The sequence below is a fragment of the Anguilla rostrata genome, chromosome 11 (genome assembly GCF_018555375.3).
Source record: "Anguilla rostrata isolate EN2019 chromosome 11, ASM1855537v3, whole genome shotgun sequence".
Taxonomy (NCBI): Eukaryota; Metazoa; Chordata; class Actinopteri; order Anguilliformes; family Anguillidae; genus Anguilla; species Anguilla rostrata.
In genome coordinates, this window is record NC_057943.1 from 16,543,156 (window position 1) to 16,559,238 (window position 16,083).

Genomic DNA, 16,083 nt, shown 5'->3' on the forward strand with positions numbered 1-16,083 from the left:
ACACATTACACCAAACACACCACACATCACACTATGTATCACACATTACACCACACACACCACACACATGACACTGTATGTATCACACATTACACCACACACACCACATAGCACACCGTACGCATCACAAATTACACTGCACGCATCACACAATCCTTTCTTTGGGACTCTGCTGTTTTCCAGTCTGAATCTCTTCCAGACTCCAGCCTCTAGTGTATATTTTTTTTAAATTGGAGGTGATTTAAAAAATTGAACAGTTACTATGGATTTGGCCCAGCGTTGTTGACTCCATTAAAAGATGCAATGCCCTACCACAGTAAAGAAAACTGCATTGCCTAGGAAATAAAAATGTAACAAACATAGGTGGAGGAAGATGGAGCAAATAGCCCCGGAGAGGGGCATTAAGAAGCAATCAGGTCTGCCTGTGTTAAAAGCACTGGTGACAATGAGGTGTTTGCTCTGGATGAATGCTTTCAGGTCTTATTCAGAATCCAGCATCTGCTGCCTCTGCTCACGGATTTACCTCGGTTCTTTTTGATCCCTTTTTTCAGGGAAAAAGTCCCATAGACTCAAAGCATGCACTCCCTGACAGATAGTATAGAATGCTAAACTTATGCAATATCAGTTCGACTAATCACAGTTCAATGCCTCACCTGGAGCTGGAATGTGTGCGAAATGCGTACAAAAAAGCATACTGTGTGTGTACATATATAGAATGCATACACTGCATAAACACTGTTTTAACCATTTAGTCACTTACAAAAATGATACAAGTAAGACACACAATTCACATTCACCTGGGTTGTGTCGCTGAGTGAGGCCTGTTGTTTGTAAATGGATTTTGAATTAAAGCACAGGCAGACAGTTCTCAAGTGTTCCAACACATACTTCAGAGACCAGATGTGAAACACATTAGCACTAGAAATGACATCATTTTCTCCTTCTATTGCCTGCAATAAGCACTCAGAGGGAAACAGAGGGATAGATGACACATTTCTCTGACTGTTTCCACTATCGGCTTCCTCTGATAACTGTGGTCAAGTGTCATCAGAGTAACAACTCTCCATCTGCTCCACAGCCACGATGATCCCGTCATCCATCAGTCTGAACAAAAATTCAGCAATCAGGTCTCAGTGGCGAAACCATGTCTTCTTCAAGAAAGGAAATCCCCGTGAAATTCACAAATATTTCTGCACACGATTCAAAAGTGTATGCATGTGTGTTATGTTTGCGCAACCAACAAAACTACAGACAACAGGGCACTCAAAATACTTGAGAAACAATCATGGAAATGAATTCCTACTTTTTTTTAAAGTACAGCATATATGCTCATTTTTATATTCCCGTGTCAAAGTTTAAATCAGCTTCATTAACAACATTATCACCTAGGGATCATATAGTGTAACTTATAAGGTGTTGTTTGTTTTTAAAATTATTTATACACCACAAGTGGGATGCGGTGGTATGTATATGAGTTGCACCTTGAAGAAGTTAGTTAATAACACTGAATTCTGTCAACATGGGGACACAAATATTGGTATAGCATGAAATGATCTAACATATGGTAACACTACTATAATACACGTGGCCCTACCTACAGCACAAGAACTAACCAAGGCCTGAGGTATTCTTACACTCAATCCGCTTAGCATTCTGCTCATAAACTAAAATTCCATCTGTGGTTCAATTCATTTGCATTTACATCTTACTACACAAAAGGTCTCATCCCTTTTTAATGCTTGCAAAATTCTGAGTGTCGGGACCCACACTACTAGCCTGACAACCCCTGCAGAGAATCTCAGATTTCACTCTCCCTCCTAAAGCCCTAATATATTCAGCTACAACGACTGTGAAAAAAAGCAGATTGCAGAAACATTAAGAACGGTTTTTAGATTTTCCCCACAGACTTACAAAACCCGCACATTAACAGCAAACAAAAAACTGTATCACTGAATGTTAGCCAACTCTACACTTGTGGATGTGCCAAATGGAAAATGAAACTTAACAACAAAAAAAAAGCCTGAGCATACAGAGATATAAATAGCAGGGGTTCTATAAACAGGATTTCTACTTTACATAATTATACTCCATAAAAGAATCCGAGTTATTTCCTCTCCTGCAGAGGCTTCTGGGGGTTTATCAGACAGACAATCTTAATGAAAAATTGCTGCATGTGGGCACACGGACGTGACATGTCCATCTGACTGGCAGGGCCACTTTCCATTCCACACAAGGCTTTCTAGGATACATTTTTTGTTAGTCCCTTCTCAGCCTCACTATAACCAAAAGTTATAAATGGCCACATAATGCAATAAAATAAAAAACCTATTCTGAATAAATAGCTCCTAAGTAAACACCATTCGACTTACATCCTTGTTGGTGATGTCAGCCTGGACAAGCGTCCCATTCAAACATGGCTCCACATAATGCAACTCTTCATTGTACTGTAAATACACAAGAGAATAGCAAAAAAAGGATTATAGCTAAGGCACTAATTATCATTAGTAAAACTAATATTATAAAAAAATCTGAATGTGTGATATTTCGCAAAATTGAGAGAGGGATAAATACACCAGAGTTTCAACTAATTCTTAGACATAGGCATGTGAGCATGAGATTCCCAATGTGCCTGATGCTTTCAGAGCGATGTAATAGTATTAGCAGTAACATGAGAAACATGAGAAATTGTTTCTCATGTTACTGCTAAAATATGCATTTGAACCAGGTCTGATATTCACCCAATCAGAGTGAGATCTACATCAGCATGCCCAATACTCCTAGTCCAGAGAACCTGACATGGTTCTCAGCCAATACAAGATAACTTACAAAAAGGGAATATAGGCATGTATGTATCTCTATATATAATAGCAGCAGTGACAACACCAAGATGCCATTCTTCGCATCTTTCATCCAAACATATGACCTGCACAGCACTAGCACTGTCAGCTGTGTGGATAAATTCTCCAGCATGTCAGCATTAGGACCTTGAGGATGTAGCCTTTATTCTTTCAAAGCTAGATTGGCAGCACTGAAAAGACACTGCAAGAATTGCACTCATGGGAAGGTAAACCCTTGGGGGAAGATGGCCCCCAACAGTACTCTGTGGGACCTCTGTGCACAACTAGAAATCAGCAGAGGGATCTTTGTAAAGGTGGCGAGGGGGTGCTTTGTGCCACTTTTTATATTGAGTCTGAGTTGACCTTCAAAAGCTCAGCAGAGAATGTGCTTCCTCTTCAGCGTAGCCGCAGTTCGCCACCACCGTCTTAGTCTCAGTTGTCCAATCAGCTTTATCAATCTGGCACACATGCTTCAGTGGCCCCTCATTGTTGCCAGAGCAATACCACCCACAACTCGTGCAGACAAGGGTCATTACTGCACCTACGATGGCACAGAAACCAAAAAAAACGCAAGGATGTTGCGTTTCGACATGAATTCATCTTGACTCAAATCCATCTCTGATCGTCGTTCGATGTCACAGAGTGCTGAAATAAATTATGGCTGCTGCTTCACTTACAGAGTGGATTAGTGTGTCCTTAAATGGTTTTCATATTGGACAAATGTTGTTGATTAGACTGTCCCCAGGAATTGAAAGTTTTATTATCAAATTTCTGGCTGATGATGTTAAATCTAAATGTACTCAAGACTTCTCTGACAGTCAATTAAGCCTTCTTTGGCTTTGTGACATACTGTAGTTCAATATGATGTAATGGCGGTGGGCCAGTGGGCATTATAAAATCTGCAAAACAAGGAAAATGCTCTTTGTAATTTAAACAGGGTATATTTAATCATCTTATATTTATTATGAGAATATTCAATGCAGTGCATTGTTAGGAAAACATCATATTGTTTCTTTAAATAACAAAGCTTGTATGCCACAGTACTGCAAAACCATACATTTCCATCATCGACAGAGAGCTGGTGACAGAATGTATGGCTTCAGAAACAGGCATCAATTTCTAATTTACTTTGAAGTATAATTTCTAGTCATGCATTAAATTAACAATATTATCTGAAAAAGCCAGGCTGCTGCTTCTCTTTAACTCAAGAATCTGAAATCTCTTGCACAGTGCTGGAAGCCATGCATTAAATGAACAGAATTATAATCTTGGTTAAAGTTGTTAAATTAATTTAATGCATCCACCGCATCCATGGTTCTCCAGTTTTGCTTACAGCGGCACACGTTTTGTGTGTTGTTGTTAAAGACACATCTTCACATGTTGTTGAAGCTCACCAAGGTTTGTGAAAGGTGACAGGTTTCCTTTCACAGTTTTATGTTTACGTATGATACTAGCATCTCAATCACTGCTAAGTGCCACCATTAAAAGAGACAGTGTTAGACACATTTATCACAGGTGACACAGAGCTAAAAAGGCTATCTGTTTGTTTCCTTATTAATCTGTCACTCACTGCAGTGGCACATTGAGAAATGTCTACTGCTAACGTGGCACATTGCACTTTTAATTGTTTTTGGTAATTTGGAATTATCAGATTAGATGTCAAATATTTCCTTTTCAATTAAATACAGGCACCCTGTCTTCCACCTCCTGCCAGTGATCCTTCAAGATTAGTCTAGAATCATTAGTCATTTAAATTTGATTTCTCTTCCCCTTATCTGCTGTCTCACCGTGTTCTAGCTCATTTCATTGTAGTCAGTTGAACTCAAACAAAGCCCAGACACTGTCAGCTGACTGGCAGCTGAGAGCTGGCTGAGATTGTATGTGTGTGGGGCAGAGGAGACCCCTAATCCCATAGTGAGCCTCATCATTGTTGCCCAAACTGCAGGAGCGAATCTGTCTAGTTCTGTGGAGGCGGTACCACACCAAATGGGTGGGGAACAATTCTGACAGGGGTCTGTCACTCTGATTGGATGGTGCCATTTGAAATGGGTGGGGTGTAATTCTGACTGGGGCGGTCGTTTTTTTCGGGGATATAATGCTCTGAAAGAGCAGGGACTGTCAGTCTGTCTTGGGTGTGATTTCACAGCTTGTTCAGTGAGCCTGAAATCTACATCACTGATCAATTAGACAAATGAATTAAAGGCTAAAAGGAAGTTAAATCATTAATATTTCAAGAATTTCCCATCCTGATACATCATGAATTCAAGCATACTTACAGCTCGGCATAATAGAAATGAAACATCATTGTACAGTATTTTTGTACAAAAAAATGCATTCCTTCCTATGCATTTCTTCTCCTCCAAAGTCAATCTGCAGAAAGCTATTATCACCCCAGCAGTAGAAAAGTATATGCCAGTAACCAGCAGTAGAAAAGTACATGCCAGTAACCCAACCACTGGTATAAAAATGCATTTATTTCCTTCCTTAGGATAGAAAGGCAACAAACAGAAAAACAGCACTCACTGCAATTATGTTGAAGAAGTCATCATCTCCAAGCGTGTCCAGGATGGAGGAGACAGTCTGGCGAGCGATGGTCAGACGTAGACCCTTCATACTTCCACTCACATCCACCAGGATTACCACGTCCTTCGGAGATGTGGCCGCCTGGATGTACCTGAACAACGTTATTTGAAACTTAATTGCATTCTTTCTCGGTATTTTCGGATAAAGAAAATGTCGTACAGCAGACGGAAAACCTTACCACTTTCGATTCCTGCAGTCGAACGCAATGACTCCATGCTCATCTGGACGCCATTTAATACCTGGGCATGAGACAAGGGGAATCTTTATAGGTCTGATATAATAAAACATAAAACAATAAATAAAGAATAAGGATTTACAAATGAATACTAACTGTAATGCACATTAATATATAATGTTGTGTAAATTTAAATGAATTTTAATTAATAATATCAATGATGACAAGACAAATATAAATATTCCATAAACCGTACGCTCATGGAATAACACAAAAAGTGTTATTCACTTTCGGGCTACATTATATAATTTTAAAATGACAGATACACATTGTTATCTGCAACACACACAGCAATTTGACAATCAAACTGACAATCAATGCTGTCACAGACAAACAGGCAAAAAAAATGCATCTGACTGAAATACACGGCGGTGGCATTTATGCTGCAAAGATGGCTCCGTAGCAGCAGCCTGCCTCCCCTCCGTCTCTGGCCCCCGGCTACATCACGGAGAGAGCAAAGAGCCTCCGCTGGGCCGCGCATCTCCTCTACTCATCTCCCTGTCACTCACCCGGAAAAAAAAAGCTCCCGGCTTGTCTTTCACGCGGCCTCTGGGAGACAGTTCCAGCCAGCTAATTACAATCAAGTTGTGCCCCATTGCTCCACTGAGCTGAGATCAGCCCCGGCTGTCTCTCAGCCCCGACCCTCCCGCGCGTGCCTGAAGACGGGGCTCACCTGGGTACTGTCTGAAGAAGCCCTTGGCGCTCCCAAAGTACTGCCATATCAGCGAAGGGTCTCGCTCAAAATTATCCACAAACACCTTATTCAGGGCCTCTGACCAGTACACCCCATTCACTATGGCAGAATCTGGGAGAGGGAGATAAAACAGGTGAAATTAAGGCACGATCAAGCGTGTATATCTTTGATAATGCCATATTGCATTCATGCAGCACTGACATAAAAGTTTGCATACCAAACGATCACGGACTGGGGGGGGGTGGGGTGATTGTGATCACTGATCGAGGGGGTGTTGCGGTCACGGTTTATATTTTACATTTATTTATATTACATTTATTTCTTCGGGGGGTGGGGGGGGGAGTACAGCATTCTGGGTGTGCGAGCTTTGCCCCCTCTGGCCTACCCATAGTAAGGGGTCTGCTTTTGTGTGAGATTAATTCATTTTAAATGAAACCGAAATCAAGCATTAATCAGTATTGAGCTAACTGGAGCAGTAATACTCTACCCACATCTTTTTATCTTTTTATTTGGTAATGAGTTATTCCTGCTTGAAGGTTGAGAGCACTTGTAACAGCAATTGTACGTTTTGTTTGATGTACTTCCTCAATGTAAGAATTATGGTCACATTCTTGGCAAATGACAGAATCCTTGGGCAGTGGGAAGAAATCTGATTACACTTTCATTTTTCATCACAGTTTCAATGAAGAAGTAATTGTTTAATTTTACTATACATAAGTATATGCGTACATTTCTCAAGCTAAAGTTGGCTAGTAGCAGACAGAATAGTAGGCTTTAAGCTTTAAGCTTAAATAGTAATATCTGACCTCAAGAAACAAATGTGCTTCTATTTTTGTCCATATCAACTTGCAAGGAAGGCAGGTACCATATAAACATATACATACAGTAAAGTATACAGTACACACCTGCAATTTCGCAAAATACGCTCTTGCTCTGCACAGTCTGATGAATGCAGATAATAATCAAAAGTTCCATAAGGCCAGGGAAATAAAAGAAACAGATCTGGGTATGTGGAATCTCCCAGCCAGGATATTGAAATGTGATGAAGCACATCCATTTTAGATTAGGTGGCCTTTTTTTCAATTTCCCAGTTAAAGGAACTATGAATATCATTCAGTCAAAATACGCTATCAACCCCTCCAAGAAGCCTGTCTAGCCAGGATTATCTATTTTCAGCATTATTAGCTACAGAGTAGACCCTTCTCAAGAGCCCAGGCCACATGGCAGTCTGAAAGCAGAGTATTTGAAGGAAGGTGGAATCTTATTGTATGTCATTATCTCATTATCAGATGACGTTGTAAATATTCTTCCACAGTGAATATTTGTTTGTTTGATGGATGACTGCGGAAAGGTAGTCTGAAGGTAAATCCCAGAAAAGCCACATGAAGTGCATTAAAGAGGCAAATGCTATGTCAGGTTGCGGGCTTTCCCCTTTTCTGCCACACTCTGAGCGTCTTAGTGCCGAAAACAAACAGGAAGGAATACGGCCTACTTTTCCAATTTCCTATTTAATTACCGTCATGTCTCTTTTGACATAAAATGATGATAAATTTAATTCAATTCAGTTCAAGTCAATTCAATTCATTATGATTGAAAAATGCAATACTCCACAATACACTTTTGACATAATACAGCAAATTTCTTTAAATAAATAAATATTATCAGAGTGTTTAAAAAAAAAAAACCTTCCCAGCAGATCTCCACTCATCCTGGCTGGATCTCTGAACATCTGAGCCACACACAGGTGGTGCGGGCTGCTGTCTGAACACATTCTCCCCTTCCCTTGCCCGCTGTCACAGTCCATCATCACTGATGCAGGGCCGGGAAGAGTGACAACCAAGGGCCTTCAGGGGAGCACCTTCAAGACTCTACTCAGCACTTTCCCACCGACGCACCTCTGTTTCCCCCGAAACTGCCACAACACATCCCCTCATCTGTCCATCAGCACCAACTTTACATCAAGTATGCAAAGAATGCACTGAAATATAGTCCTTACATAAGTAAGTGCTGCGTAACTACAGGCACGTGTAACTGCGACACTGGGACACACCAGAGCAAATACCTAAAAGGCTGAGGTATTAGGGCTGAGTTAGGGTTAGGGGAATTATGCATTTATGAAACACGCACATGGATGCGTCCTTTATTCTTACGTAGGCACTGCCTGATAATAACCCCTTCATCAATGTGCAATTACATAAGCATATCAGAAACTCAACAGGGTGCAAGGAACTTCTCCCTCCTCGTACGGCTTAAATTCCACTGGCATTCCACAAATTCTGCAGCGATATCGGCAGCCAGTTTGGTGCATTGATTTTTGATTGATTTAGCCTCAAACAACACATATACAGAGAGCGAAAACAGAGAGGGACACAAGCAAATAGAAAATTTCAGTCTCCATTTCCAATCTGTGACTGATTCGAAAAAAGCATTTCCAACAGATTTCACGAGCCTCTGTTGACCAAATTCAAATATGAGAGCACTGAACAGTATTGATTGCGTACATTTCCCTGGGACACCCCCCTGTAGCTCACAGCACAACAATTACCATGGTGCATGCTCCTCCTGCAGAAGTAATAGGCGAAAATTCACAAAGGCATATCCAATCCATATAATCAGATAAACTAATTGTGGGAGAAGACCGTTCAGAACAGTTAAATATTGCTGGCAGGCCAATCTTCCTCTCAGACATGATACATACTTTATGTTAAATTTGCATTTTACTTCAGGAAAGTTATTCCAAAGGCATTTGCAGGAACAAATTTAATTCAGCCAGATAATATGAATTAGAGTGTTCTTTTTTCAGAACGGTTCATTTTCAAATCCATGTTACAATAGAAATGGCTTCAGTAATGTCTTATTAAAAACTACATAGCAATGTTTGGAACAACAATCAGCTAACAATCCTAACAGGCTCACTGAAAAGCCTCTGACGTGGATTTCAGACAAAAAAACATAGATGTATATAGTGAAGATCAGGGTTATTGAACAAGAGCATTCACTTGGTTCAAACATGTTGGGGGCTCACTGAACCATTGGTCCATGTATCCGGAAGTCTACATAAATGCTTCAACTGGTTATTTTTTACTGGGTTTGAAGCATTAAACAATATTATTAGAAATGACAGTATATTTTACATGAACTATATGCCACACAGCTCATATTATGTTACCATATATCAATTATCACGAGCATGGTATAACACCAACCATATTAAAATACACATTTACTATGTCAAACATTAATGAATGCATTTGACAGTAAAAGTATAGGCTAATTAACATAATATTTAGCCCATAATTAATACAGGCTAAAACTAGTCCAGTGACTATATTAGGATACTAATAAGAAAACTTTTTTTTAGTTTTTTAAAAAAAAAACCTTGATAAGAATTCAACTCTGATTATATTAAATAAAAAAGGAGTCAACTGTGCTTTTTAAAAATCCATCGTTATCTCAGTTAATGGGTTCCTTAATTTAAACTGATTATACTAGTTTGATTAGAACTGCATAAATTAAAATCTACAGCTATCTTAGTTTGAATTAACTGCACATTATCTGTCACTGAAAGTGATTATGACAGGATCCCCCACAGGCCCAGATAAGGGAATCAAAGTAGAGCGGTAATCCAGATAACGCCAGAATGCAGAGACAAGCTGGAGCCAATGGCGAGGGAAACTCGCACACTGTGCGGTAAAGAAGGGAATCACATGTATGCTTTTAAAACGTATCCCTGATAGTGACTGTGAAACATTCTTTTTGACATTTCTTTCCCAATTTATCAACCAACTAAAAGATGTTATAATCAATTGTACAATTTCTAGTGGAAACCAACTGCAAATTCCCTTTCCAGAAATTCTCAAAATACAGGGCAGAGACTACCATAATATAAACAATTATGAGGTGAAAATATTTTATGAGTTTCATTATTATTATTATTATTATTATTATTATTATTATTATTATTATTAGGCTCTTCCACATACATGGTGGAATGAAGGGGCACAGTACAAAGCTCATTTGTTTTCCACAGTGCCCTCCCTTCGTGGCCAGGCAACCAACTCCTGGTAAAAAAAAAGCCACAAAACGTTCATTAGAGCCAAAATGAATGGGAAAACTAACACCTGGCAGAGAGCTGACAGGAAGAGGAACATTGCCACAGAACAGACAGCCTGAACCCAATTACCCCCCAAATCTCATTTCTAATGTCTTCTGGCATTGTGTGTGTGTTTACTGCACTTCCATTTATTGGATCTGCGTGACTTGGGAGAAGCGAGCAGCCTCCATCGCGGCTTCGAGGTCACTGTCCAACATCATCTGCAGGGCCGGCAAGAAGATCGATCTCCCACTCAGCGATAGGATTTGTCTCTCCTGACAGGCCACTTGTATCAGCTGGACTAGATCTATCATTTGTCATATTGTTTGTCATGAGCTACAACGTCTTATAATAACAGAGGTGATTTTGGTGGAGCAACAGCATCCTTCTGAGGAAAAATACATTTGATACTTAATTTGTCTAGGTTTTGTCTACTGGGTAAAAAGCCTTATCCACTTTGCTGAGATGTTTTAAATTTATTAAGTTAGGAGTCTGTTGAGGGTCCCACCTGGAGGCCATAGCATCAAGTATAACTTGTATTTCAGCACCAAATGTTAAGCAAAATAAAAATGTGTTCTGTGCATGTTACTCTTTACTCTTTTCTACATAATAATATTACAAAATAATAATGGATTATTATATTAATTCCATTAAATGTATTATTACATCAATAACAGAGGTGTTTCTTTGTTTCAGCCCAGCAGAATGACACGTGATTCTAGTAATTAATGAATCGTGGTCTTCAATCAAGACCTTGATAAGTAGAAGCAGATGTCTTAGTGCCGGGCTAAACAAAAAAAATTAAAACCCTTATTGCCCCTTTTCAGATAAGACTGGACACCCACGGTCCATAGGATCAAGGTGTATTTTACATAAACAACAGAATTTTGATTCCCAAGATGCTCAATCAGTAGAGGCACTGCAAAATACCTGCTGACACTTCTGATTGGCAGGCCATTAAACTAGTGCACCACTGAGTGGTTAAAATGTGAATGCCATGTTATCTACCCAGTCAACATTCTCTCCAAATGACCAATACCAAATCTTCCTGTCGTGAGCACTATAAGAAATTAGTTGCTCTCAGTCAGGATAAAACATTTTTTTTTTTTTTTTCAAATTGCAGCTGATTAAAATATGTTTAGTGGCATAGTATTTGTTGGCACTGTTTCTGAATATACCTATTAGAAATTATGATTGCACAGGGTCCATAAAAGCAGTCATGCCCACCACCACAGAAGTAATTTGCCAGTGAAGTAATTTCAGAAAAGGTAAAGGCTCCTCGTGATTGGATTTTCCTATTACTTTCCAAGTAAATGCATGACGGCACTCGAGAAAGCTGGAACAGCTAAAAATGGCAGGACAAGAGCTGAAAACACACAATAAGCCAGAATGGCCACAACCTACCTTTGTTGTACATGTTGGTTGGGACTTGGACAACACTGAGACTGAGGTTGACAGACAAATTGTTGAAATGGTCATTTGGCTCCAAAATGAACTCCTTTCCCAGTTCCACATAATTGCCTTCTTCATCAACTTCATTTATTAGCACAGCATTGAAGTATTCATACTAAAACAGAAGAACAGAAGCAGAAATATCATCAACATTGAGCATGGGCAAGAACATGATCATTCACTTACTGATAACTTGTGCTCAGGAATGTAGTGGCACCATGTACTTAGCAAGAGTATGCAAGTAATAGAAGTGACAGCACTCTAATGAGTAACCAAGAGTTGATTGTACAAACAAGAGGTAACATACGCTTTCATAAGCATGTGCACATACATACTGCACACACACACACACACACACACACACATACACACACTGCACAAAAACAAAATGACGCTAAACTGAGGGAAGCGAAGTGTGAATATTTCAGCCTGAATATTTTCATATAGTTGTATGCAAAAGTTTGCACCCCTGGTCAAAGTTTAAATTATACTTGATGTTTAAGTTAACAGAAGCTGACCAGACAGCTTTCTTCAAATTTGAATGCATAATTACTATTTTATAGCCATTTTCTTCCCCCTTGCTTGCCTTGCTAATTCACATGTCCTTGTATGCACTGCATGTTTGAGATTTCCCCACAGATTTCCAATAATATTCAAGTCTAGGGACTGTGACAGAGATTCCAAAACCATTACCCTTCTTTCCAGTAAGTACAAGATTGTTTATTTTGAGGTATGCTTGGGATCTCTGGCTTAGTGAACTAAAGGCACACATCTGCAGTGTACACAAATTCAGATCCATTGCATGCTAATGACCTTTACTGAAGTGTGGTTCTTTCTACACAAGCCCAGTCACCACAGGACATGCAAGCCACACCCCCCTGCTGACACGCAAGATATCACAGTACAACACGCTGTCTCAGCCACTGACTTTCCTCATTTTGACTGACTGTAAATCTAAACCTGATTTTTCCAATACCACCGCAAAAGGGACAGCCTTTTGTTTTTACTAATTATTTTTAGCTCTTCACATATATTGAGGGCGCTATTTATAATACATCAGCCTGGTTAAATATAGCTGTGCCAGTAGACAAAAGAAGTTGAGGAGGACCTTAAAGAGTGGTAACAGCAAAGAAAATAATGGCAATGACTCCAGTAAGCTTACACTACAAGAAGGCTGAAATAAAAGCTGAAAATAGCATCAGTAAGGACTATAATACTATGTTAGCAGACCAGCTGTAATTTGAATTTGTGATTCACAGCCCAATGAGCTGTTATTCACATACAGTGAGCTTTCCCCCCAATTTGTGCATGTGCATTCCCACTGATACAACCCCCGCTATCAATTCAGCAGAGCACAGACAAGCACAAGCCCTCACACCAAAACACATAATGGCAAGGAATTGCTTCTTTTCACTCTGCAGTCCTCCAGTTAGGCTCGCACAGACATTGAGCTGGAGGAGGACAGTTCACACCCTGGGTGCCTAATTCACAAGAGCCGGGTCACTGGTACATTATAAGAAATGGACGCCACCCCCCAACTGAGATCCCTCCCTTCCTCAGGAAAATTATATGACCATTCATACACCTCGCAGCAGGGCTAGGCAGGGTCTAGACTCAATAGCAGACCAGGGGTACAGTCATTCACCAGCCTGGCCAACATCTGAACTTTTGTCTGGGCTCTATTGCTACATAAATTGCAAATTTACATAAAGTTTACAGTTTATGGACCGATAGAGCCCAGGGAAGTATTTTCAACAATAAAATACCATCTCACTGTCTTACAGTACTTTGCTATGAAAACAAAAATGCATTCCAAGACCTTAGAAAAAAAATCTAACACTTCCAGTAATTTACTGCGAAATTTATACGAACTTATTTTACAATATACGTCACCACAGAGCAAAATGTCTGCCTATGAAGCTTTTTCTCTTTAGGAATCAAGTAACCTTCATTAATTCTACCTCGTGTCTGATCCACCTGCTTCCTTTATCATTCCTGCGAAGCAGGCAATGCACCAATAAAGCCATCAATTACGCAGACGTCAAGCCGCATATCAGTTCAATTAATCTCTGCTGATTAGCCCTGTTATTAGGCCTTTATCAGGGAAAGTGCTGACACAGAAGACAAGGCAAGTTGCCTCAATGATCCCGAAGCTCCCTAATCACAAAAACAAAAATGATTCTGGAACTTCACATAAGAGATACTAAAGGTCAGGGTGAACTCGGTTTTGTACTGTCTGACAAGTGATAAGCTAAATCTTTTGTTTTGAACAGAATAGGCTTTGACCCAATAAGGAAGTAGATGGCCCAAATAATTGTATAAAACAATAAATGTTTTAAATGTATTATTTATGCCTTCTGATAATTAATGTAAGAGCTCAAGAAAAATGTAATTGTACTTCTAAAGCCATAATCTATTTGACAAGGTTTGTTCAGTTGAGAAAACTAACAATTTAGCAACATTACAACTAGCATTAATGTTCACAAAAATTCCACCTTGCAACCAGTAAAGGAGGTACTAAAATTTGTAGAATCTAAAAGAAAACAGTCTTTTGTTGTGAGAGTAACACCATTCAATTTCAGACCTGAATGTTTCCAAATCTTTGCATCCAGGTACAGTTCACTAAACAAATATAGATTTTTTTAAGAACCATAATGTACTTTTGAAGTGGTATGTTTATTCCCGTATTGGTTCAGGGAAAGTGTTGTTCAGTTTCACTGATTTTTATACCAGCTGGATGGTCTTATAGCAGACAAGGATGATTAGTTTAATGCATCCATATAATAGAAACATTAGTGGATCTGCTACCACAGACTCTGAACTGACGGCCCATCCTCTGGACTACTTCCCAAAAGAGTGTTTTTGTGCTTGTGCACCGTTCAACACTTTCACGCTTGGACTGCTCATCTTAAAGTGCTCAGAGCTGAGCGTTCCATTTGAGATAAAGTGATAGCCTTTCACCTTTCAAAATCTAAGTAGCTGGAAAGACATTTAGACAATACTTCCAACTCATTTCAAGTACCAAATGGATATTCATGTTAAACTATCATTTCATGACAATCTATTGACTGGTAATATACTAAAAACCCAGATGCCCTTTAAGGAAACCTTAAGTTTCCATTTGTGAAAAGGTCCTACCTTATAAAAACATGAAACATATTACCAAGAAAACTAAAACAAGAAAACTGATTTCATAAACCAGAAAACCCTCCAAAAGTCAGAACACATTCTTGAAAGAAGGCCATTTCACTTTGCAGAAAGTTTCATTTGTGAGTGGAAATTGCTCAGTTTATTGTCTTAAAAATAACACATGCCTTCAGGTTATAAACCATTGAAACATTTTAATTCACAGATGGTCTTTGCCTCCGATCACTGTATGCATTTACTCTTCTCATGGAACACAGTTACCCTAATAACCAAGAAATAAAATATAAAAACACCCAAGATGGAGATGATGTAGCAATAACTTTAAATCTTTTCATATTCCAGATAAAAACTGCAGTGCATAAAAAAGCCAGAAAGAAGTTACATGGGCACAGGCTCTTCTTCATAAGGCCGATGGAAGAAATTACAACTGCAACAACTGCAACAGGGTTAGCAATCTATTCAACAACCTTAGCGGAAGTTAAATTGATAGATGTGATGCTACTACAACTGCCGTTAATAGCCCAGTCACCATTTTGGGACATTTTCATGTTCTATCTGTGGAGACATTTGCCACTGTTTTCCTGGCCTGTCCTGAAAGGGCTTACTGTTGCTTAATTTCAGCTGAGGGTTAAAGTCTCATGTTTTTTCCATTTCGGCCAGTTACCACACTGCACTGCTGGTGATGTTGGTTATTTCCCACAAGATGCTAGGAGGGTTCCTAAATAGTGCAGCTCAGCATATACTATTTGATGGTAATAGTAGCCTTCAAGCGATCATCTAACCCCATAACTCCCAGGTCCCAAGGCTCTCAGTTGAAGCCGAAAATTTTTCCAAAGTATTGCACTACTTAACATGTGTACCAGTGCTACTATTCCAAAAATCTGCGTCGATCACATCCGGTTTGATACGTAGAATTCGAATAGTCCTCTGTCCTCTCTTTGGAATTATAGTCATATAGAGAAAGAATGATAAAGTGGAATTCTACTACCAAAATATGAGCTGCAACGGGAAAATCCAATTGCGTTGCTCCTTGAGGATGAAC

General features: G+C 39.4%; 1 protein-coding gene across 3 annotated transcripts in view; it reads right to left on the bottom strand.

Moving 5' to 3' along the window:
• Positions 1-16,083, bottom strand: part of cacna2d3a (calcium channel, voltage-dependent, alpha 2/delta subunit 3a) — a 182,387-nt gene that overhangs the window by 84,306 nt on the left and 81,998 nt on the right. For all 3 annotated transcript variants that reach the window (XM_064298291.1, XM_064298290.1, XM_064298289.1), the window contains exons 5-9: positions 11,847-12,009; positions 6,329-6,460; positions 5,599-5,659; positions 5,361-5,511; positions 2,370-2,444 (exon numbers count right to left, since the gene is read on the bottom strand). In XM_064298291.1, the coding sequence (XP_064154361.1) occupies positions 2,370-2,444; positions 5,361-5,511; positions 5,599-5,659; positions 6,329-6,460; positions 11,847-12,009 (582 nt within the window). The remainder of the gene's footprint in view (positions 1-2,369; positions 2,445-5,360; positions 5,512-5,598; positions 5,660-6,328; positions 6,461-11,846; positions 12,010-16,083) is intronic.